At 44.3% G+C, this 24,448-nt stretch overlaps 1 protein-coding gene and 1 long non-coding RNA gene across 8 annotated transcripts in view; one reads left to right on the forward strand and one right to left on the reverse strand.

Annotated features, from left to right (window-relative positions):
• Positions 1–254: 254 nt before the first annotated feature.
• On the reverse strand, positions 255–7,297 carry LOC141091275 (uncharacterized). The gene is made up of 3 exons (XR_012232470.1): positions 6,395–7,297; positions 1,589–1,769; positions 255–679 (listed from the first exon to the last, which is right to left on the reverse strand). It is a non-coding gene; the product is annotated as an uncharacterized lncRNA (long non-coding RNA).
• CSRNP2 (cysteine and serine rich nuclear protein 2) overlaps positions 7,284–24,448 on the forward strand; it is an 87,281-nt gene continuing 70,116 nt past the window's right edge. Inside the window, exons 1-3 of one of the 7 annotated variants that reach the window (XM_073576743.1) lie at positions 7,284–7,420; positions 19,539–19,684; positions 19,839–19,927. In XM_073576743.1, coding sequence (XP_073432844.1) covers positions 19,880–19,927 — 48 coding nt within the window. In that variant the 5' untranslated portion in view covers positions 7,284–7,420; positions 19,539–19,684; positions 19,839–19,879. The other 6 variants (XM_073576745.1, XM_073576744.1, XM_073576746.1 and 3 more) reach the window with 6 other exon arrangements.

A 24,448-nucleotide genomic window follows, 5' to 3' on the forward strand; every position in this document is an offset into this window, starting at 1 on the left:
TATCACCCCTTTAGTTAGGGAAAAATAATAAAATGAAAAAAAAAAATGTATTTATTTCCATTTTCCCTTTAGTGTTGGGGCTAAAGTTAGGGGTGTTTGGGGTTAGGGTTGGAGTTAGAATCAGGGGCTCTCCAAACGTAACATGGCGTGATCTCAATTCCAGCCAATTTTGCATTGAAAAGTCAAACAGCTCTCCTTTCCTTCCTAGCTCTGCCATGCGCCCAAACAGAGGTTTACCCCCACATATGGGGTATCAGCATACTTGGGACAAATTGCACAACTTTTGGGGTCCAATTTCTCCTGTTAGCCTTGGGAAAATAAAAAACTGCGGACAAAAAGATCTTTTTTTGTGTGAAAAAAAGATTTTTTATTTTTACGGCTCTGCGTTATAAACTTCTGTGAAGCACATGGGAGTTCAACATGCTCACCACACATCTAGATAAGTTGCTCAGCGGATCTACTTTCCAAAATGGTGGGGGATTTCCAATGTTTAGGCACACCAGGGGCTCTCCAAACGCGACATGGCGTCCGATCTCAATTCCAGACAAAAAAGTGAAACGGTGCTTCTTCCCTTCCGAGCTCTGCCATGCTCCCAAACAGTGGCTTATCCCCACATATGGTGTACCAGTGTACTCGGGACAAATTGTACAAGTTTGGGGGTCCAATTTCTCCTGTTACCCTTGGGAAAATAAAACAAATTGGATATGAAATAAATTTTTTGTGAAAAAGTTAAATGTTCATTTTTTTTTTTTTTTTTAAACATTCCAAAAATTCCTGTGAAGCACCTCAAGGGTTAATAAACTTCTTGAATGTTTTTTGAGCACCTTGAGGGGTGCTGTTTTTAGAAAATACCCAAAAGTGACACCATTGTATCATTGACCCCTCAAAGTGATTTCAAATGTAATGTGATATCTAAAAAAAAAAAAAAAAAATGGATTTGTAAAATTTGTTGAAAAAAATGAGAAATCGCTGGTCAACTTTTAACACTAAGGGTATGTGCACACGTTGTGGATTTGTGTGTGGATCCGCAGCGGATTCTCAAGTGATGTACAGTACAACGTTAGGCTATGGAAAATAAGAACCGCTGTGCAGATTCCACAGCGTTTTTACACCCTTTCCATTATAGGAATCCGCAGGTAAAACGTGGGCATTTTGACCTGCGGATCCCGTGCGGAAAAATCCGCTGCGTGTGCACATACCCTTATAACTTTCTAACAAAAAAAAAATTTTGGTCCCAAAATTGTGCAGATGTAAAGTTAACGTGTGAAATGATATTTATTAACTATTTTGTGCGTTATGACTCTGATTTAAGGGCATAAAAAATTAAAAGTTGAAAAATTGTGAAATTTTCAACAGATTTTTTTTTCACAAAAAATGCAAGTCATATAGAAGAAATTTTACTGTATCATAAAGTACAATATGTCATGAGAAAACAACCTCAGAATCAGTAGGATCACTGGAAGCGTTCCAGAGTTATAACCTCATAAAGGGACAGTGGTCAGAATTGTAAAAATTGGCCGGGTCACGAAGGGGTTAAAAACCTGTTAAAATTAAAGTTTTATCAGCAGCGCATCAAGCGACATTTTACCTGGATTCGGTTTACCCAAGTTCTTTCAGCCTCATGTCCTGCAGCAGCTGATTTCTGTGAAATATATGTTGCTTAGGTGGTGCACCTTTGCCAGGTGAGCAGTTCCACTTTCCTGTATTTCCACGTTGTTGTCAGACCCTATTTGTGCGCTTTTGTATCCCGGTGTCTTCATTTCCAAGTCCTGTAAAAGACCGCTTTATCCAATGATGCCAGAATTCTGATGTCATTGTAAAGGCTACATACAAAGTGTTTTGGGGTTGGTGTTTTGTTTTTTAAATCTCCCTATAAACTACAGCACGAGTACAGTGGGTTTTTTTCTTCTATTTCTATACCATTTCTGTAATTACATGAATGATAGAAGGAACAACACATGTACCGGTTATTATTAGAAAATGATTACTCAGCCAAACTCTTTTAATTTTCATTCACTGTGCGGACCACACATTGTGGCGAGCCTTGTTGGCCTATGGCTATACAATTGTGTGGCATTGGCTGCTGTGTGGTGTAAGGGTCCTGTTACACATAGCGACACTCCAGCGATCCCGACAACGATAGGACCTGGTAAGGATCGCTGGTGCGTCACTACATGGTCGCTAGTAAGCTCTCAAACCGGCAGATCTACTCAACGATGCAGCAACGATACAGTGATCCGTATAACGACCTCGGCGGTCGTTGGTACTTTGTCACACATCAACTGTTCTTCACTGTCCTATTAAGGAAATAGTAGAATCCAGGATATCTATAAACAGAAAGATAGTGAGGAAACACTTAGCTAACCTAAATGAATTCAAGTCTCCAGGTCCAGATGAATTACACCCCAGAGTACTGAAGGAGATAACAGAAGAAATTTCTGAACCCCTCTCCATAATCTTTGAAAATTCTTAGAGAACAGAAGTCTGAGAAGAGCAAATGTTGTTCCTATCTTCAAAAATGGAAGAAGGTGGACCCAGGCAACTATAGGTCGGTGAGTCTGACTTCTATACCAGGAAAGATCTTTGAACAAATTATTAAACAACATGTATGTGAGTACCTGGATAAGAATGAAGTGATTAAACAGAGTCGGCATGGGTTTGTAACAAATAAGTCAATTCAGACTAACTTAATTTCCTTCTATGACAGAATCACTGATTGGGTGTATCAGGGAAATGCTGTAGATATAGTATATCTTGACTTCAGCAAAACATTTGACAAAGTATCTCACACCATCCTTATTGAAAAAATGGCTAAGCGTGGAATGGACAAGGCAACTGTTAGGTAGATTCATAACTGGCTTAGTGATCGGACCCAAAGAGTGGTCGTAAATGGCTGCACTTCCAGTTGGAAGAATGTCTCAAGTGGGGTACCACAGGGCTCTGTCCTGGGCCCTGTATTGTTCAACATCTTTATCAATGATTTAGATGAAGGAATTGAGGGTAAACTGATTATATTTGCTGATGACACAAAGCTAGGAGGGATAGCTAATACTAGAGAAGAGAGAGGATTCAAAAAGATATAAATAAACTGGAGCAGTGGGCTGCAACTAACAGAACGGTTTTTAACAGGGAAGATTGCAAAGTACTACATCTGGGCAATAAAAATGAAAAAAAGCATATACAGAATGGGAGAACTAGGGCTAAGCAACAGCACATGTGAAAAAGACTTGGGTATACTAATAGATCACAAACTGAATATGAGTCAACAGTGTGATGCAGCAGCAAAAAAGGCAAATGCAATTCTAGGATGTATTAACAGAAGCATACAGTCTAGATCACGTGAAGTCATTATTGCCCTCTACTCCTCTTTGGTCAGACCTCATCTGGAATACTGTGTCGTTTTGGGCGCCACATTTTAAAAAAAACATCAACAAACTGGAGCAAGTTCAAAAAAGAGCGACCAGAATGGTGACCGGTCTGCAAACCCTGTCTTATGAGGAAAGGTTGCAGGATTTGGGAATGTTTAGCTTGCAGAAGACTGAAAGACTTAATAGCTGTCTACAAATATCTCAAGGGCTGTCACATTGCAGAATGATCATCTTTATTCTCATTTGCACAAGGAAAGACTAGAAGCAATGGGATGAAACAATGGGAGGAGACACAGATTAGATATTAGAAAAAACTTGACAGAGTGATCAATGAGTGGAACAGGCTGCCACGAGAGGTGGTGCGTTCTCCTTTAATAGAAGTCTTCAGAGGCTGGACAGACATCTGTCTGGGATGATTTAGCGAATCCTGCTTTGTGCAGGGGATTGGACCTGATGGCCCAGGAGGTCCCTTGATTCTATAATGAACTCATGCCTGCGTCGCCTAGATCGCTCGTCGGCATCAAACACAGCGATGCATGCTGGCCAGCGTTACTCCAATGTTCAAAAAAATGGCCCAGGACATTCGAGCACGATCAGCGACCGCAGCGGGGGGGGGGGGGGAGGGGCGGTCGCCGCTATGTGTCACTCGTAGCAAGATCGCTATTGCGTCACAAAACCTTTGACATTTCAGTGATCTAGCTATGTGTGAAGTACCCCTAACACTTAGGCAGTGGCGGTGCTCTGTAGCTGCAGACATACTCGTTCCGACATCTGTAGTTTAAGTGTGCCATGTGCACAATGGACAGTGCTCCGCTCATACGTCTTGTTTCCCAGGGAAGATGAGCAGTTTAGAGAGGACCTCTGTCACCAGTTTGAGCATGTTCAACTGGCCTATTACGGAATAGTGGCTACAAAGCTGACAAGTTTTTTTCCTCACTTCTGCTAGCCATTGTGGAGATATTGACGTGTAATGTTTAGGTTATAATTTAAATGTTCAAAAGGTGTTACCACAGAATCTTTTCTGGAGAAATAAAACCCAACTACAGAAGGTAAGAAGGGCATGTCTAACGCTAAGGCTGGAGTCACGCTAGTGTATGGCATCCGATGCGATATGCTAATGACACTCGGCTGCTGCAAGTGTGATCGGAGTGTCAGTGCGCCGATCCTTGCATCAGAGAATCGCAGCACAAGCCGAGATGGAAAGTAATTTCTCCTCAATTGCTGGTGTCAGGAAAACCATATAGGTGCGTGCAATTGCAGCATGCTGTGGGTTTTTTTTCCTGTCCGACTGCAATGCCATCAAAGCAGGAAAAAAAACCCGCCAGTGAGAACACAAGCATAGGATTAAAGCCCCCCCGTCACACACAGCGTTTTGTGACGCACCAGCGAGATCGCTGTGTGTGACACTTACCAGTGACCGGCACCCCCGCTGATCGTCCTGGGATGGCCAGGACATTTTTTTGATCGCTGGTCTCCTGCTGGCCAGCACGCATCGCTGCTTGTGGCAAGTGGGAGACCAGCGATCAGCTGGTAACTAAGGTACACATCGGGTTTCTAAGCGCCGCTTAGAAACCCGATGTGTACCTTGGTTACCAGCACGCTGGTAACTAAGGTACACTGGGTAACTAAGCGACGTGCGTTGCTTCTTACCCGCGTGTCGTAGTCCTGATCGCTGGTGAAGCTGTCTGTTTGGCAGCTCACCAGCGATCATGTAGTGACACACGAGCGATCCTGACAAGTTCATATCGTTGTCGAGATCGCTGGTGAGTCGCTATGTGTGACGGGGCCCTAAGGGCACTTGAGACAAGTATTTTATTTTTTTGAAATTTAAAGGAAATGTATAAATATTAAGGTGCAGATCATTGTGAGGTCTTGGCTTCCTGCTATACCCACCCCCCTGTAGGTGACTGCCTCCTGCAACCCCCCCCCACCCTTGTAGGTGACTGCCCCCTGTAACCCCCCTGTAGGTCATTGCCCCCTGTACCCCCCCACCCTTGTAGGTGACTGCCCCCTGTAACCCCCCCCCACCCTTGTAGGTGACTGCCCCCTGTAACCCCCCCGTAGGTCATTGCCCCCTGTACCCCCCACCCTTGTAGGTGACTGCCCCCTGTAACCCCCCCACCCTTGTAGGTGACTGCCCCCTGTAACCCTCCCACCCTTGTAGGTGACTGCCCCCTGTAACCCCCCCCACCCTTGTAGGTGACTGCCCCCTGTAACCCCCCCCACCCTTGCAGGTGACTGCCCCCTGTAAACCCCCCCACCCTTGCAGGTGACTGCCCCCTGTAAACCCCCCCACCCTTGCAGGTGACTGCCCCCTGTACCCCCCCCTGTAGGTGACTGCCCCCTGTAACCCCCCCGTAGGTCATTGCCCCCTGTACCCCCCCACCCTTGTAGGTGACTGCCCCCTGTAACCCCCCCGTAGGTCATTGCCCCCTGTACCCCCCCACCCTTGTAGGTGACTGCCCCCTGTAACCCCCCCCCACCCTTGCAGGTGACTGCCCCCTGTAACCCCCCCCCACCCTTGCAGGTGACTGCCCCCTGTAACCCCCCCCCACCCTTGCAGGTGACTGCCCCCTGTAACCCCCCCCCACCCTTGCAGGTGACTGCCCCCTGTAACCCCCCCCCACCCTTGCAGGTGACTGCCCCCTGTAAACCCCCCCCACCCTTGCAGGTGACTGCCCCCTGTAAACCCCCCCCACCCTTGCAGGTGACTGCCCCCTGTAAACCCCCCCCACCCTTGCAGGTGACTGCCCCCTGTAACCCCCCCCACCCTTGCAGGTGACTGCCCCCTGTAACCCCCCCCTGTAGGTGACTGCCCCCTGTAACCCCCCCTGTAGGTGACTGCCCCCTGTACCCCCCCCTTGTAGGTGACTGCCCCCTGTAGGTGACTGCCCCCTGTAACCCCCTGCGGGTTCCTGGTCACATCCAGCAACAGATCATCGCTGCTCCGCCATTTTCTAGCTGGCAGTGACTCCCAGCAGCTCCATCTCCATAGCAGTAGCCCGCAGCGCCCGGCACTGGCTCACATCTCGCCGCCGCCACACTGTGGTGTCTCCCTGCCTCACGGCCGCCACATCCGCAGCTCCGCATGTCACGTGACCTGACGCTGCCTCAACACAAAAGATGAAGGTTTCTCCACAGCAACCACATAACCAGCCCGCGGCCAAACCACGCGAGATCTCCCGGCCGTTCGGCGCTATGACAACGCCCCTGTCTGGGAGAACAGCGCGCGTCCGCCACGGTAAAGGCCGCCTGCTCTACATGCGCCCCGGTATCGGCGGCCCGCACAGTCCCGCCACTGTGTGAAGCCCCAGAAGGGACTTTAGTGGTCGCAATTCTTTCCCAACCGCCTCGTAACCCTTGACCCTTCCCACACACTGCAGCAGCATCTCCCATCGTGCCTTGCGCACTCTGGACTACATTTCCCAGTGAGCCTCGGGCCGCCGTGTGACGTCACAATGCCTATAAGTGGACGCATTGTAGCGTTCTCAGCCCATTGTTACCTATGTACGGAGCCGGGGCGGACAGGGCAGAACTTGGCCGCTTTCCCCGGATACTTTTCTGTTGAGGTGAACCTGGGACGTGGAAAAACAAACCCATCATCTCCTGTGCAACAGCAGAAATAAACCAATAAACGCCCTTTGTTTTGTGACTGATCTGCTCGGCAGGACTGTCCCCATCCTCGGTATACAGGAGACCGACGAGGAGATGACATTCCAGCGATTTGCAGCAGCTCCGGCCCCCACCGCGTACGCGTTTCTCGTCCATACGATTTAATACACCGACCCCTTCCGCCCCGGCTTCGATTCAACTCCCTAATACCCAATGCTCTTGTCATCCAGTCACTGTCACCCCCGATCTGCCCACACACCCTTCTATCAGATCGGGTCGAGATTCGTGTGCTGCATAAGCCCCCTAAAGTGACACCTCAGCCCCCATCCACAATCACTAGGACTTGCCCTTTAAAAAAAAAAGAGAAAATAAACAACACATCATCAGATCACCAAGCGGATCCGGCGATCACCAGACTAGAAGGAAGCTCGCCTTATAAAGTAGGTAATGTCCATGTGTGGTGTGTGATCTGCTGCTCCCGGGGAGAAGGACGGGGCTTTAAATCCCAGTGTGGAAGGAATGCGGGGCTGCTCTCCAGCTTGTGCGGTGTGATGGCTGTGTGTGATAGTTGTGTGTGGTGTATGCAGTGTGATGGCTGTGTGTGTGGTGTATGCAGTGTGATGGCTGTGTGTGTGGTGTATGCAGTGTGATGGCTGTGTGTGTGGTGTATGCAGTGTGATGGCTGTGTGTGTGGTGTATGCAGTGTGATGGCTGTGTGTGTTTTGTATGCAGATGGCTGTATGTGGTGTATGCAGTGTGATGGCTGTATGTGGTGTCTGTTCTGTGATGGTTGTGTGTGGTGTATGCAGTGTGATGGCTGTGTGTGTGGTGTATGCAGTGTGATGGCTGTGTGTGTGGTGTATGCAGTGTGATGGCTGTGTGTGTGGTGTATGCAGTGTGATGGCTGTGTGTGTGGTGTATGCAGTGTGATGGCTGTGTGTGGTGTATGCAGTGTGATGGCTGTGTGTGTTTTGTATGCAGTGTGATGGCTGTGTGTGTGGTGTATGCAGTGTGATGGCTGTGTGTGTGGTGTATGCAGTGTGATGGCTGTGTGTGTGGTGTATGCAGTGTGATGGCTGTGTGTTTTGTATGCAGTGTGATGGCTGTGTGTGTGGTGTATGCAGTGTGATGGCTGTGTGTGTGGTGTATGCAGTGTGATGGCTGTGTGTGTGGTGTATGCAGTGTGATGGCTGTGTGTGTTTTGTATGCAGTGTGATGGCTGTGTGTGTGGTGTATGCAGTGTGATGGGGCTGTGTGTGGTGTATGCAGTGTGTGTGGTGTATGCAGTGTGATGGCTGTGTGTGTGGTGTATGCAGTGTGATGGCTGTGTGTGTGGTGTATGCAGTGTGATGGCTGTGTGTGTGGTGTATGCAGTGTGATGGCTGTGTGTGTGGTGTATGCAGTGTAATGGCTGTGTGTGTGGTGTATGCAGTGTGATGGCTGTATGTGTGGTGTATGCAGTGTGATGGCTGTGTGTGTGGTGTATGCAGTGTGATGGCTGTGTGTGTGGTGTATGCAGTGTGATGGCTGTGTGTGGTGTATGCAGTGTGATGGCTGTATGTGGTGTCTGTTCTGTGATGGTTGTGTGTGTGGTGTATGCAGTGTGATGGCTGTGTGTGTTTTGTATGCAGTGTGATGGCTGTGTGTGTGGTGTATGCAGTGTGATGGCTGTGTGTGTGGTGTATGCTGTGTGATGGCTGTGTGTGTTTTGTATGCAGTGTGATGGCTGTGTGTGTTTTGTATGCAGTGTGATGGGGCTGTGTGTGTGGTGTATGCAGTGTGATGGGGCTGTGTGTGTGGTGTATGCAGTGTGATGGGGCTGTGTGTGTGGTGTATGCAGTGTGATGGCTGTGTGTGGTGTATGCTGTGTGATGGTTGTTTGTGGTGTATGCAGTGTGATGGTTGTGTGCAGCTCGTCTGGATGACATGTCAGGATTGTACATCTGATATTTCTGCCATAACATCCCATCTAGCAATAATATATAATCCGTTCGGTCAGATCTTGTGCGTTTCTCATGTATGACATTTCATATTATGATTTCATGAAGAGATGTAATATCGTATTGCTGCAATGTGGTTATATATCAGCTGCTGCAGAACTTCTTGAGCAATGGCTGCTTCTTGTAAGTGAAGTCGTTGATTGACAAGATTATTTTGCAAAGATTTCCTCACTGATTAAGTCCCATAATGTTGTCCGGGCCTATTCTGGGGGGATGAGGCCCTCCGGGTAATATGACCGGTTTCTGACCTCCCTCTGTATTACTATGGTTCTGTGTGTAACCAGGACCACAGGGGGACCCTTTTAATTGTAGGACTGACACTGTGACATACAGGATGTGGTAGGAGCTTCCTACAAATGTCTTTTTTTATTGTCGGGAACTCTGTGTTTTCTTTTGTTTGTCCTTTGAGATTGTGGGGGTCCGACACGTCCCTTTATAAATCTGCAAGGTGCAATTAATACTTCTAAATGTGGCAAATGTTTTCTCCTGATGGAATACTAGATCCAGAGAAAGCGGTGATCTCTTCCAGAATATATCTCCTTCTCACCAATACTTCTTGGGTTTTTTGCTCATTAAGGGCCATCAAGGACGAGCGTCGTCACAGCCCAAATCCTATTTTAATATTTTTTTTTTTTTTACTAAGGAAATAGACTTCTTGGAATCCCACATCAGCATTGCCATATTTGTAGGATTTCGGGTCTATTTTAAGCTCCAGTTCCTCTCCCCTTCTGGCATTGGGTGCAGCAATTGTTACCAGTTTCTGCTTGACCAGTGGTCCTTGTAAGATGTGGCCTCAAATCCTATTCTTCTGGAATGTAAGATATGTCCGGGACGCCTGCCAAGGATTAAATGTATAGGATGGGAGAGGACATTTTCACTACCACCATGTGATGTGCGTCCCTCCTCCTAGAATATATGGATTGTGCTGATTCCTATTCCTTGACCACTTCTAGGTATGGCACATCCCAGTAAGTAATAACTTTTACCTGCACGTCATTTAGCACACGTCCCTTCTCTGTGGAGATAGTAAATCCTCGTTAGAGAAGCCTCAGCGCCTGATGAATGGTTGATATGACACCATGTACACCACTTCATAGAATTTCTGATTCATTGCCCATGCTGAGGCCTTCTCGTCAGTTCTTTCGTTATTGGTTTTGGACAGATAATTCGGCATTGCAGACTGATTACCGCCGAGTCTGTCGGTACCTTGGGAAACTATTAGGTCACTACATGCTTGGGGCCGGTCCAACGCTGGTACTAGGAGGCGAAGAACATGCCGTACAATGCGGTAGAGCAGAATGTTAAGGTAAAGAATATTTAAGCTGAGTATTTTGTAAAATCAAAAAAAAAAATTGCATATATCTATTATCAAGAAGACGAGAGACTAAAACGATTGTACAGTTACCTATAGCAACCAATACAGTCATTCTCCACAAAGACGTCTTGGCCTTGTAAGGGCTTCTAAGGCCCAGTGTATTCACAGCGCAATCCTCTTTTGTAGCAAGTGCAATGGAAATTTTGTCATCTTCATATTTCATTTTACTAAGAAAAGATACTTCTTGGAATCCCACATCAGATTTACCTTCTGATGCATTTGCAATTATTACCTGTTTTCGCTTGACCAGTGGTCCGTAAGATGTGGCCTCAAATGATATTCTTCTGGAATTGTACTGAACTGCTCCCCTGCTGGCATTGTGCTTTCCAGGGCCCAGTCCACATGTTGGGCTTCATTCAGCATTTCATGATTTGCATACAGTTGTGCTAAAAAGTTTACATACCCAGGCAGAATGTTTTGCTTTCTTGGCTTTTTTTTTTTCAGAGAATATGACTGATAACACCAAAACTTTTTCTCCACTCATGGTTAGTGGTTGGGTGAAGACATTTCTTGTCAAACTACTGTGTTTTCTCTTTTTAAATCATAATGACAACCCAAAACATCCGAATGACCCAGATCAAAAGTTTACATACCCTGGTGATTTTGGCCTGATAACATGCACAGAAGTTGACACAGATGGGTTTGAATGGCTACTAAAGGTAACATCCTCACCTGTGACAAATGTCAGGAAAATTGTTCAGGATGCAAAGAAAAACCCACAAATAAGGGCCCTGTCACACATACCGACTCACCAGCGATCCTGACAACGATATGACCTTGTCCGGATCGCTGGTGAGCTGCCAAACAGGCAGATCTCAGCAGTGATCAGGACAGCGACGACGCGGGTAACAAGCGACACACGTTGCTTAGTTACCCGCAGTGTACGTTAGATACCAGCGCGCTGGTGCAGCGAGCTAGCTGGTAGCAAAGGTAAACATCGGGTTTCTAAGCGCCGCGCTTAGAAACCCGATGTTTACCTTGGTTACCACCTCGCTGCACCAGCGCGCTGGTCTCCCGCCTGCCGCGCGATGCGTGCTGGCCAGCGGGAGACCAACGATCAAAAAAAGTCCAGGCTATTTGAGCACAATCAGCGATACCCGGCGGGGGGGGGGGGGCGGTCCCTGATAAGTGTCACACACAGCGATATCGCTGGTGAGATCACTGTTGCGTCACAAAACTTGTGACTCAGCAGCGATCTCGCTGTGTGTGACGGGGGGCTTAACGTCAGCCGAAATACTTGACACTCTGAAAACTAGTAGTGTGGCTGTTTCAAGATGCACAATAAGGAGGCACTTGAAGAAAAATGGGCTGCGTGGTCTCAGAAATCCCGGCTTGCGCACTCGCCATCATGCGCTGACTCTGGGTGTACGTCCCCATCTTTTTACTTGTGCGCATGCTCTATAGCCGCTGTTAGTCATTGGCCACATGATAGGTTGTGAGTAGTGCGCATGATATGGGCGCCACTGTCTTTCTGCTCGCCACCACAGAGCATGCGCACAAGTGAAAACAAGCCGGGGATGAATACCCACATTTAGTGCGCAATCGTGGATTTCCAAGGCCATTGCCGTAACCTCAGACTAGTCACGGCAATCAGTCACAATGCAGTGGGCGTGAATGATTTTGAACAGGACCATGACTGACCGTGACTGAAGCAGTAAAAATTGCCTCCCCTGTGACTGAAGCTAAAGGTATGTGATGCAATCTACTAATGATATAAAGTGTTTTTGCACATATACAGTATACTGGGAGCTTTTTTTGGAGAAAAGATATACACATTGCATCACTAACACCACATTGGGGGCAGTATAAAACACTAAAAGGACATGACGGGTTCCCTTTTTAAAAGCACCAAAACACTAATAACATTTGTAGACAGGATAACAGTGGAAATAAGTGCTTGAACAAGCAAGTGTACCACAAGAATATTTATAGGGGGGGAAATACGTAATGGAGGCTAATGTCCCTAGGTAACCCCAGAAGTTCCTTCCTAGTCATGGAGATTGGCACCCTAAAATAAAGCGATATGGCGCACATGCTCGACGTGGACTGGCTCTAAGGAGGCCCTATTATATATACTGCTTAGTCAAACAAAAACATTTGAGAAAACTTTTTTATGAGGATATATAATTGTAATATAAACCTAATTCCAAATGAAAAATGTTAGCGTAAAGTCCATTATCCCAATGGACAATGGGCATTATGTCACGAAAAAAGACTTTGATATTGTCCAATGTCCCTTACACTGTGCAAAAAGTACTTGGCTCTAATCCGTTTACCCCCTGAGATTTTTGGGGTTCATCAGGGGACTTGTTTATAGAAATACAGAGGGAGCTACACTGTCAATGAGCACTAGGAAGAACCCTTGGCTGTGAGGTCTAGAGGTGAAGCGCAGTCTAGTATTTTTCATTTGGTATTCGTTATTTATTGGGCACAATCATTTACTTTGAGACAGTGATCCTATTGACGGTTGTTGTATTATTTATTACTATAGCGCCATTTATTCCATGGCGCTTTACATGTGAATTTATGGTATTTCAGATTATTGCTGTATAGTCTCCATGTGGCATTTGCTTGCATGCTATTTTTTGGGGCATATTATTCGTTTATTATAATGGATCCTGTGCTCAATATTGGGATGCACTATATCTGTATATGAGAGACAGTGATTAATTATAACTATATTCTATATCTCTTTATATGTTTCTGCTTTTATTCCTTCATAGCTACATGTGTACTCTATATATCAGCAGTTATTTGACACATATTTGTTCTCTATACACTGCTCAAAAAAAGGCAGCACATAAGCAACACAATGTAACTCCAAGTCAGTCACACTTTCGTGAAATCAACCTGCAGTTATGAAGCATCACTGATTGTGAATCCATTTCTCCTGCTGTTGTGCAAATGGAACAGACAACAGGTAGAAATGATGGACAATTAGCAAGACAACCCCTATAAAGGAGTGGTTCTGCAAGGGGGTGGCCACAGACTTTCTCTATTCTTTTTGGCTCTTTGGTCACTTTTACATTTTGTGATTGCTCTCACTCCTAGAGGTACAGTAGCCAACCCACAGAAGTTGATGAGGTAGTGTAGCTCATCCAGGTTGTCACATCAAAGCGAGCTGTGGCAAGAAGAGCTGTGTTGGTCAGCACAGGTCCAGAGCATGAAACAGATACCAGGAGACAGGCCAGTAGACTAGGAGATGTGGAGGGGACCGTAGGAGGTCAAGAACATAGCAGAAGGACCGCTACCACCTCCTTTGTGCAAGGAGGAGCTGTGCCAGAGCGCTGCAAAATGACCTCCAGCAGGCCGCTAACATCCATGTCTGCTCAAATTGTCAAACTGATTCCATGAGAGTGGTATGAGAGCCCGACGTCTGCAAGTGGGTGTTGTGCTTACAGCCCACCATTCGATTGACATTTGCCAGAGAACACAGATTGGCAGATTTTACACTGGTGTCCTTTGCTTCTCACAGATGATAGCAGGTTCACACTGAGCACATGTGAAATTTTGCTGTCTATAATATCCTCCTGCATGACCAGTTTCGCAGTGGGTTAGTAATGGTGTGGGGAGGCATTTCTTTGGAGGGCCGCACAGCCCTACATGTGCTAGCCAGAGGTACCCTGACTGCCATTAGGTACCGTGATGAGCTCTTCAGACCCATTGTGAGACGATATGCAGGTACAGTGGGCCCTAGGTTCCTTCTGATGCATGACAATGCTGTGCCTCGTGGCTGAAGTATGTCAGAAGTTCCCTTATGATGAAGGCATTGATACTATGGACTGGCCTGCCCATTCCCCAGACCTGAATCCAATCGAGCACATTTGGGACATCATGTCTCGTTCCATTCACTACTGCCACATTTCACCACAGAATGTCCAGGAGTTGACTGGTTCTGTAATCCAGGTCTGGGAGGAGATCCCTCATGAGAACATCTGCCGCCTCATCAGGACCATGCCCAGACGTTGTAAGAGGTCATACAGGCACGCGGAGGCCACACACACTACTGAGCATCATTTCCTTGTCTTGAGGCATTTCCACTGAAGTTGCATCAGCCTGTAATTTGATTTTCCACTTTGATTTTGAGTATCATTCCAAATCCAGACTTCCATGGGATATTAATTTTTATTTACATTGCTCATATTTGTTTTATTTTTCCCAACGCATTCCATTATGGAAGGAATAAAGATTTGCAACTGGAATATTTCATTCAGTGATATCAAGTATGTGCTATTTTTGTGTTCCCTTTATTCTTTGAGCAGTGTAGTTTGGAAATATTTTGAAATCTTGATGCTATGTCCTCATAAAATCGTTTTCTTATAGGTTTTTGTATGACTAGGTAGTACATATGATAGTGCTTCCTTATGGCCAGTCCACGTTGAGGGGAGAGTGCAATATCATTTCGTTTTTGGGTGCCAACCTCTGTGTTTAGTAAGGGGCAGTGGCCTCTATTGAATGTTTTCCCTCCTATTAATAATCTTGTGTATTTGCTTGTTCAAATCTACACTTATGTCCATTCTCTCCCCTAGCCTGTGTACAATAGTTTTTAGTGATTTGATACTTTTAACGTATAAAGAAATAAAGATTCATCTTATTAATGGGGTTTATTATATGTAGTCTGGTCAGAGGTGAAGTCCACATTGAAAAATCACAGAAAATTGACAGGCTGTGAATTATTTTTGCACACAGAATAATTCACAGTATATCTGATAATGATCTATAACTTCAGTATCCTGTCCTCAGCCAGTATCTGTGTAAGTGCAGTTACCAAGTGTTGTTTGGTTCATGGAGGATGTGGAGACAGATGAAAAGGAGGGACCAGATTCTGAGGAAAAATGAGAAGGGGGAGCAGGGTAGAGGTAAATAAGTAGTGAGGTGATGGGCCTGTCCAAAGAGAAGTTTTTAAAGCACTCTTAGGGTGAGTGCACACAGTGCGGATTTTTCCATAAAATGACCTGCGGATTTGCATTCGGTTTACCCCTGCGTTTTGACACCTGTACAGTGGAGCAGGTATCAAACCGCTGCGGAATCCGGAGAAAGAATTGACATGCTGCGGATTTAAAACAGCAGCAAATCCGCGCTGAAAAATCCGCAGCATGTGCACTGCGGTTTTTAAATTCCATTCATTAACATTGTACTGTACGTTGCTTGCATATCCACAGAGGCAAATCCGCAGCAGAATCCGCACCGTGTGCAAACACCCTTAGGGTATGTGCACACGTTGCGGATTCTTGTGCAGATTTTTCCGAGCAGAATTCGCAGGTAAAATGACCTGCGTTTTACCTGCAGATTCACTGCGGATTTTCTGCAGTTTTTGTGTGGATTTGGCCTGCGTTTTTACACCTGCGGATTCCTATAATGGAATGGGTGTAAAAACACTGCAGAATCCGCGCAAAGAATTGACATGCTGAGAAAAATAAACCGTTTTTTTGTTTTGCATAGGCTAAAATGGTACTGTACACCGCATGAGAATCTGCAGCGGATCCACACACAAATCCGCACCGTGTGCACATACACTTAAGTTGGGGTTGGGTATTAATAGAATTGTCTCGGGTAGTGCATTCCCAAAAACTGTCACAGCACTAGAGAAGTCTTGAGAAAGAAGTGGAAGGTTCGGGTTATGGAGGATGTTAGTCTTAGATTAGTTGCAGAATAGAAGGCACTTGTAGGATGATAGACTGAGATGAGGGAGGAGATGTATGGTGGTGCAGATATGTGGACAGCTTTGTGACTGAGAGTGATAAGTTTATATTGTACTTTGTAGCGGATTGATAACTAGTCTAATGACTGGCATCAGTGTAGCAGCTGGACAGAAATACTGTTCTGATTGCTGCATTCAGGGCTGTTTGGAGAGGAGAAAGTTTGGTAAGGGGGAGACCTCAGTAGTGAGTTGCAGTAGTCTTAAGACAAGAATAAATAAAGAGCGTCAGGAAGAGTTTTACCAGTCTCAAAGGTGAGAAAAGGAAAAGGTCGGATTCTGTAGATTTTTTTTTTTTAATTTTTATTGGAGATTGGCACGATTAATAGAGAAAAATTTGCCACGAAGGATCTATTTTGAGACAAAGAATATTTATTTATTTTACTCACTTATATAGCACCATTAATTCCACAGCATTTATAGACATCATTATCACTGACCCCATTGGGGCTCACAATCTAAATAATGCCTGATTGTTGTTTTTTTTTTTCCTTTGTGTAGCCTGCTTTTCTGTGGCGTAGATATATCCTGACTCCCATAGTCAGTTCTGAATATATAATCTGCATTTCAACACCTATGGGACGTGCTTGCAGCCTCTGTTCCTAGCAGTTGGTTGTAATGTAGCCAGTTTTATTCTACTGGGTTGTTATAAGTTCACTTTCAACATTCATAAATATGGAATACTTATATTGTTTTATTAATTTCACTTGCTGCATCGCATTTCAACATGCTGTTAGAGGAGGTTTTCCTAGACTTTGAAACATAAGGCCATGTGCACACGCTGCGGTTTTGGCCCTGCAGAACTGCAGCATTTCCGCAGACATGGTACTTTACCATGTTAGCCTATGGGTTTTAAAAACCGCAGTGCTCACGCTGCGGTTTTTTACCTGCGGAAAAGCTGCGTTTTTTTTTCCGCAGCATGTCAATTGTTTCTGCGGATTCTGCTGCGGTTTGCCACCTATTCCGTTGTCCAGGTGTCAAACCGCAGGGCAAAACCGCAGGCCAAACCGCAGCAAAACCGTAGGTCACTTTACCTGCGGTTTTACCTGCGGTTTTACCTGCGGTTCCGCAGGAAAAAACCCGCAGGTGAATCTGCAGTGTGTGCACATACCCTAACTCTTTTTTGAAGTTCAATGAAGTGGCATGTGCCGTGTAGCCATGCCAGCTCTAAGATTTCTAATACCTCTTCCTGAAATTTTTCAAGTAAACTCAGCGCCTCCACGATTTTCGGGGGCTCCACTCCAATAATTCTGGAACAGTGTTTTTGTTTTTTTTTGTGCCCCCCTCTGTTCCAAAGTTATGTTTTTCAGTAATTTGCCTATTGGGCACTTTTTTTTTTTCCTCTTAACCATCTAGGTATATAACAGAACTTCTCTGTGAGTGTTTAATTTTTCTCCTGTAATGATGTTGGCCAATTAAATCATGGCTGCGTCATATAGAGGGGAAAAAGCAAACGTCCACTGAGGTCACAGCTGCAGCCTGGCTCAGCGTGTTTTCCTGAGATGAGTTTTTTTTTCTTGCTTGAAAATGCTAAGAACTTCGCATTACCCACATCCTTTCTTTTTATTGGAGCACAGGAGACCAGCCGCGTGGCATAGCTGTGGCACCGTACCAAATAGTGTTACAGGCGCTGCGCTCCTGCTCTTCTGTGCTATACTAGCAAAAAGGACGTGGCGATTGGAGTTCTCAGTGTGATCACATGATACAAATCGTCAGGATAGTCAGTGTCAAGCTTCAGCTGTGATCTCTGTGGGTGTTTGCTTTTTTCCCTTCTGTGATGTTTTGATTGGCATGCATCTTAAGGGTGTGTGCACACGCTGCGGATTCTGCTGCGGTTCCGCAGCGGATTTGGCTGCTGCGGGTCCGCAGCAGTTTTTGCTGCGGTGTACAGTACCATTATTCCCTATGGGAATAAAAAACCGCAGTGCAGACGGTGCAGATTTTTCCGTGCGGTTTTCCTGCGAATTGACATGTCAATTCTTTCTGCGGATTCCGCTGCGGTTTACCATCTCCCCCATTGTGGAGATGAAAAACCGCAGGGCAAAACCGCAGGCCAAACCGCAGCAAAACCGTAGGTCACTTTACCTGCGGTTTTACCTGCGGTTTTACCTGCGGTTCCGCAGGAAAAAACCCGCAGGTGAATCTGCAGTGTGTGCACATACCCTAACTCTTTTTTGAAGTTCAATGAAGTGGCATGTGCCGTGTAGCCATGCCAGCTCTAAGATTTCTAATACCTCTTCCTGAAATTTTTCAAGTAAACTCAGCGCCTCCACGATTTTCGGGGGCTCCACTCCAATAATTCTGGAACAGTGTTTTTGTTTTTTTTTGTGCCCCCCTCTGTTCCAAAGTTATGTTTTTCAGTAATTTGCCTATTGGGCACTTTTTTTTTTTCCTCTTAACCATCTAGGTATATAACAGAACTTCTCTGTGAGTGTTTAATTTTTCTCCTGTAATGATGTTGGCCAATTAAATCATGGCTGCGTCATATAGAGGGGAAAAAGCAAACGTCCACTGAGGTCACAGCTGCAGCCTGGCTCAGCGTGTTTTCCTGAGATGAGTTTTTTTTTCTTGCTTGAAAATGCTAAGAACTTCGCATTACCCACATCCTTTCTTTTTATTGGAGCACAGGAGACCAGCCGCGTGGCATAGCTGTGGCACCGTACCAAATAGTGTTACAGGCGCTGCGCTCCTGCTCTTCTGTGCTATACTAGCAAAAAGGACGTGGCGATTGGAGTTCTCAGTGTGATCACATGATACAAATCGTCAGGATAGTCAGTGTCAAGCTTCAGCTGTGATCTCTGTGGGTGTTTGCTTTTTTCCCTTCTGTGATGTTTTGATTGGCATGCATCTTAAGGGTGTGTGCACACGCTGCGGATTCTGCTGCGGTTCCGCAGCGGATTTGGCTGCTGCGGGTCCGCAGCAGTTTTTGCTGCGGTGTACAGTACCATTATTCCCTATGGGAATAAAAAACCGCAGTGCAGACGGTGCAGATTTTTCCGTGCGGTTTTCCTGCGAATTGACATGTCAATTCTTTCTGCGGATTCCGCTGCGGTTTACCATCTCCCCCATTGTGGAGATGAAAAACCGCAGGGCAAAACCGCAGAGCAATCCGCAGGTAAAACCGCATGTCTTTTGACCTGCAGATTTACCTGCGGATTTTACAAAATCCGCGCAGCCAAATCCGCACCCCAGTCCGCAGCGTGTGCACATACCCTTAAGGTGGAAAAGCAAACGTCCACAGAGAAGTTCTGTGGTATACTCCCAGTTGGTTGAAGTGAATATTTGCATATTGGCCACTTTCTATTACTGGGGATATAACTTTGGAATGGAGGGGCATAGATAAACTGTTCCCAAATCAGTGGAATAGCAGGAATTGAAGGAGCTACTCGCCTTAAAATAAAAAAAAAAATCCAGTGAAAGGTCTTCTATGATTCATTTCTGGATGTAACCGAATCTAATACAAATTACTCTCCATTTCTCCACAGACTTTTTAGCGATCAGCTCATCCATAGGGATTACGAATTGCTAACCGTGTCATCATGTGGGCAGAACAGGGCAGAGGAGTCACCAGTTTCTACTGAGCCGCCTCCTAGACAGTGACACATTTACCTTTCAGCATGGTTGTTTGTTAGTAAGTGGATGTTTATGTCTTGTAGTGTAGTGTCTTTGGGAGTGTCAGGGTTGTGGCTTTGCTCTGCCCATGACACCCATTATAAGTGATAAATCCTTTATATATGAATTACTACATGTGCATAAAAGGTATTTCTTTTTGCGGTATTTTACAGATGCAGCAGAGCGGCGTTTGATATTTGCTTACCTTGTGGTGATGCGTTCTGCATCTCTGGTTTTATTGAAAGAGTTTATTAGCAAAGAAGTGAGTATATCGGGTAAAGAGAAAGTAATAAGAAAAAATCTGACATAATATCCTGCAGAAGATACTGTATAAACTAGTCCATGTAATGCAAGTTTCTTTTTCTTCGGCTACACACCAATACAGTAGATCAGACAAAGATATACATGGATTACAAGTTACTAAGCGCAGCAAGGGCCATAACTGCATGTCACACCCCGGTGCCTGATTTCATTTTGCACCACCATTTCTACAAGTGGTGGCATTCTGTAATGGATTACTAGGGCTTGTTCATACATTACAGATTTGCTATCAGCAGCAAAAAGTTGTAATCCTAGGGCATGATGGGCACCGAAACATCAAAAACAACCAAGACAAAAAAAAAAAGTGCCTGGACAAAATATAGTAATGCAAATTACCATAAAATATATACTTTATTAAATACTAATATTTAAAACAATTACATTCAAAAAGTCGCGTCAATGCAGACAAAGTGAGATTAGTGGGTGAGCAGCAGTGGGGAAACCCAATAATAAAGTATATGTTTTATGGTAATTTGCATTATTACTTTTTGTCCTGGGACATTTGTCTTGGTTGCATTTGTATTTTCTATCAGGATTACAATACCAGCAAAGTAAATGAGATTTCCAAAGTCTCATCCCCTCGCTGTGATCATTTTTGTGTGGAAATTGACACATGCAAAGGATTTTTAAATCCACAGCAAGTTAATTGTTTCTCCAAATTTTGCAGTTTAGAATGTAAAATCCGCAACAGAATTCGCAATTGTTTTTTTTGTTTTTTCTCTCGTCTGATGTGGACATATCACTTTCACCGGAGCAGATTGCAGGAGTTTGAATTGCAGTTTTTCAAAGATGTTTAAAAGGAAAGAAATCGATTATTTACAGGTTATTAATCCTTAATAAAGTGGCTATACCGTCATCAGCTAATCATGTGCTTTCATTTACATTGAACCTGACGTGTGATAATAACATCTGCTGCTTGTTGTAACACCGGCATCCCTGCAAGCCCCTGCTCCTCCCAGCCCGTAGGAACGCCGACTTACCACCCAGGCTGTCCTGCTGCGCCTTCCATGTCCCAGGGTCTGCGCACGCCACACAGGTTCTCTGACAGAGTAATCCACTGGTGTTGGATTAGACCCACTCATTGAGCGTTGACTGATTTGTCTTGGCAACTGTACCACCCAATGTGCCCCTTGGTAATGACCCCAAAAAATAAGTATACTGTGTGCAGTAAACAAAAATATATTTGTAGCAGTATAGCGGATTTAAAAAGAAAAAAACATATTTGGAGAGGAATAAAATAAGGGACAAACTAGACACTGTTGAGCTGCTGACAGGCCCTCTGTAAAGTAATACGCAATGAATAATTTGCGTTCCCACCCAAATCTTATCTGAAATTACTTTGTATAGCGATCATTACATGTGTTTTGGATCGTTCCTTTTCTTATATAAGTGCAGTTCACGGCAATGAGACAACGTAGGAACGTCCGATAGTGCGAAGGTGTAATGTGATTCCCATGTAATATCTGGACATATGTGGCACTAACTACATGGCAACTGGGCTTTCTCAGGATGGTCGTTATCCACATGACCTCTCTGTGTTAAAATTAGATTTGAAGAGTAGTTTCCTGAAGTAGATGTTCACTAAAATTGGTGCAGCTGAAAAGGAAAAGGACGCATCATAATAATAATGCATCATAAGGCCAAGAATGATGTAAGGATAACGTCTTTATTTTTCTCTTTTTAGAAAAGTGGCATTTATACTTACAGATTTGAGAATGAATCATATTCTTCATAATGTCGTTACCTTAAAATTGCAGGAAAAAAGTCTTATTAAAACTTCAGAAGTTGCAATATTAAAGCTCCCCCATTTGTTCAGTGGCTGTGTTTTGTTTTTTTTTTGTTTTTTTTTCCTTGCTTCTGACCTACAATCAGTTGTCAACAGGCAAGGAGCTTGGAAAGCTGGAGAAAAAGAGAAGTTATGGGTCATGGAGGCCATGAAAGGGATGAAAAGACAGGATGTTATTGAGTCAGGAGTGAAACTTTATCCTTGGCTGTGGGATATTGGAGCGTATTTCTACAGCAGGTTATTGCACACATGTCCTTGGTTAACCCTTACTCTTAAAAGTTCCCTGCACTCTTTTCCTAAAATGCATGAGTGGTGTTGTAATTTAACCCTTTTACAAGCCTCAGTTGAAAATGTTGCAAAACTAGATTGCTCAAATCTAACATTGTTTTTAGTGGTGCTTAATACATTTTATTCAGCTGAACTCCCTGAGAAAGCAGACTGTGAAACTGTGAAATATGTACCTGGATCTATGATGGCTAAGTTTTTCCAAGTCTGAGCATGGGGTTTGTATAAATTTTGTTGTGAAGGAATACACACTCAGTCTACTTGGCTATAATATATGTCTATAGTTGGCTGCTTAGTCACCTCTTCCTTGGATTATAATTAGCATCGTTGCTCCTGTCTCCCCGAGTATTTTGGCGTGCTCGGAGATTTAGTTTTCTTCGTTGTCTTATCTGCATGATTTGCGACTTGTAGACAGGCTGAATACATGTGGGGGATTCCTTAACAAACAGGCATTCCACATGTATTCAGGTTGTCTAGCAGTCGCAAATCATGCAGCTGAGGCAGCGAAAACTAATTCTCCGAGCACGCCAAAATACTCGGAGATCACCCGAGCAACGAGTATACTCGCTCATCACTAATTATAATGCCTTTTATATTGAGGGTTTGAACTTTATATATGGTATATACATTTTATTTAGTTGTAGTGAACCCTGAACACCGCCTATTAGATCTGGATGGTTGTTTGTGATTTTTCAATAAAGCTATTGAATTGCATTTGTCTGTATACTTTTTATTTGTTGTATTTTGCTTAGTGTGCAGCCAAATACCATTGTATCGTTCTGTCAAGCAATTAGATACTACACGATTCTCACACAATCTTCTGAACACTTAAGGTCTTTTTTCCATCAGAATTCCTGAAAAACAGGATTATGATAGCCATTCACTTATGAGCCTGGCAGAGTCACTTTGGACATTGTCCAGCAACAGTTATGGCATTGTTAGTCTTTTTCAGACCTGCCCAAAATTGTGGTAGACCATGGTTTTTTGCATGTTGTATACACTGCCAGACAGCATCCAAAGTGACTCCTTTGGCTGGCTTTATAACAGTGAATGGTCGTGTTGGAATCTTGTTTTTTTAGGGATTCAGATAGAAACCCTGAAGATGCTCAGCAGAGAGCCCTGTATGTGTGTGAGCCTAGCCTTATTGGTCATACTGGTCATAGAGGTTTTTAGTTCGGAGATCAGTGGCACTCCATGGGTTGCACTCAAAAACTTCAAATGTATGATTTTATTGTGAGTCAATCAATTGCAATCACACAGTGTATCTCTCAGACCTTTATTGATTCATTTTGTTAGTTTTGAATTGGAAAATGTTGGGTCCACCTTCTGTTCTTAAGAATCAATTGTATGTAAATTCTGCAGGTATTACTGCATACACAAGGCCGTATGTCAGTAATTCGTAGGGGGGAAATAATCCCATGAGAAAGTGGGGACTGTCCACTATCAAACTTAATGGGTCTCATTGGTTCCATTGATATACGCAACCCTTACCCTACTGGAGCCCAACCATGGGTGATCCATGTACTGCTGCTCAGCTATAACCATATGGATGTTATATGTAGCAGCATTAATCTTTACAGTTTGGTCTTTTATCAGTTGAAATCAGACTTTACCTACTCTCACCCCATTCACCGTTGATTGGTGGTTACTTCTATTTGTCTACTGTGTTCTAGCTCATCAATCTGTCGTCATTCTGTGCTGCTATTCAGGAGGATTTGGCATCAGTTCTGACATGTCAATCTAGCAAAAAGAGAAAAATTGTTTTGGAACCTTATTAGTCAGTTAAAAAAAAGATTGATTGCATATTTTCCAAGTGACATCTGTGGAAAACGGACAGCACTTGGACCAGTGTAAATCAGTGGGGCAGAATGCATTGGCTACTTTCGTGTGTCGTATGAGTCTATTCAAGTCTATGGCTGGGTAAAAAGAATCTGATTCCTTACGGAGTATTGGTATAGCGTCTGATTTTTACATATACATTGCAGTTCTTTAACATGGGAAATTGTATTTGAACTTGTACATTTTTTTAACTCTTGCTGCGTAAAAACGGATGTCAAATGAGTTTTCTGGATGAAACTGTCGATTTTTATTTTGCTCTCTTGTGAACCTAGTGTCAGAAATGGGAAAATAATAAGTTTGTTTATATAGCTTTTTAATATCTAGCAAAAATAAAATAAATTGTTAACAAGCAAGTTTTGAAGACTACTTACAAATATGACAGTCTTTGATACACTCCACACAGGACTACATCTGTCACAAGGATTTGTGTCTTACGGCAACATCTGAGGAATCTTGTGCAGAGATAGTGGGGGGCATCATGTCTCTGATCTTAAATCAATTTTGGAACAATAAAACTTTCACACCACTTATCTGAACTAATTAAAGATATGG

This window comes from Dendrobates tinctorius, unplaced genomic scaffold, assembly GCF_039654945.1.
Source record: "Dendrobates tinctorius isolate UK_male_01 unplaced genomic scaffold, ASM3965494v1 ptg000051l, whole genome shotgun sequence".
NCBI classification, from domain to species: domain Eukaryota; kingdom Metazoa; phylum Chordata; class Amphibia; order Anura; family Dendrobatidae; genus Dendrobates; species Dendrobates tinctorius.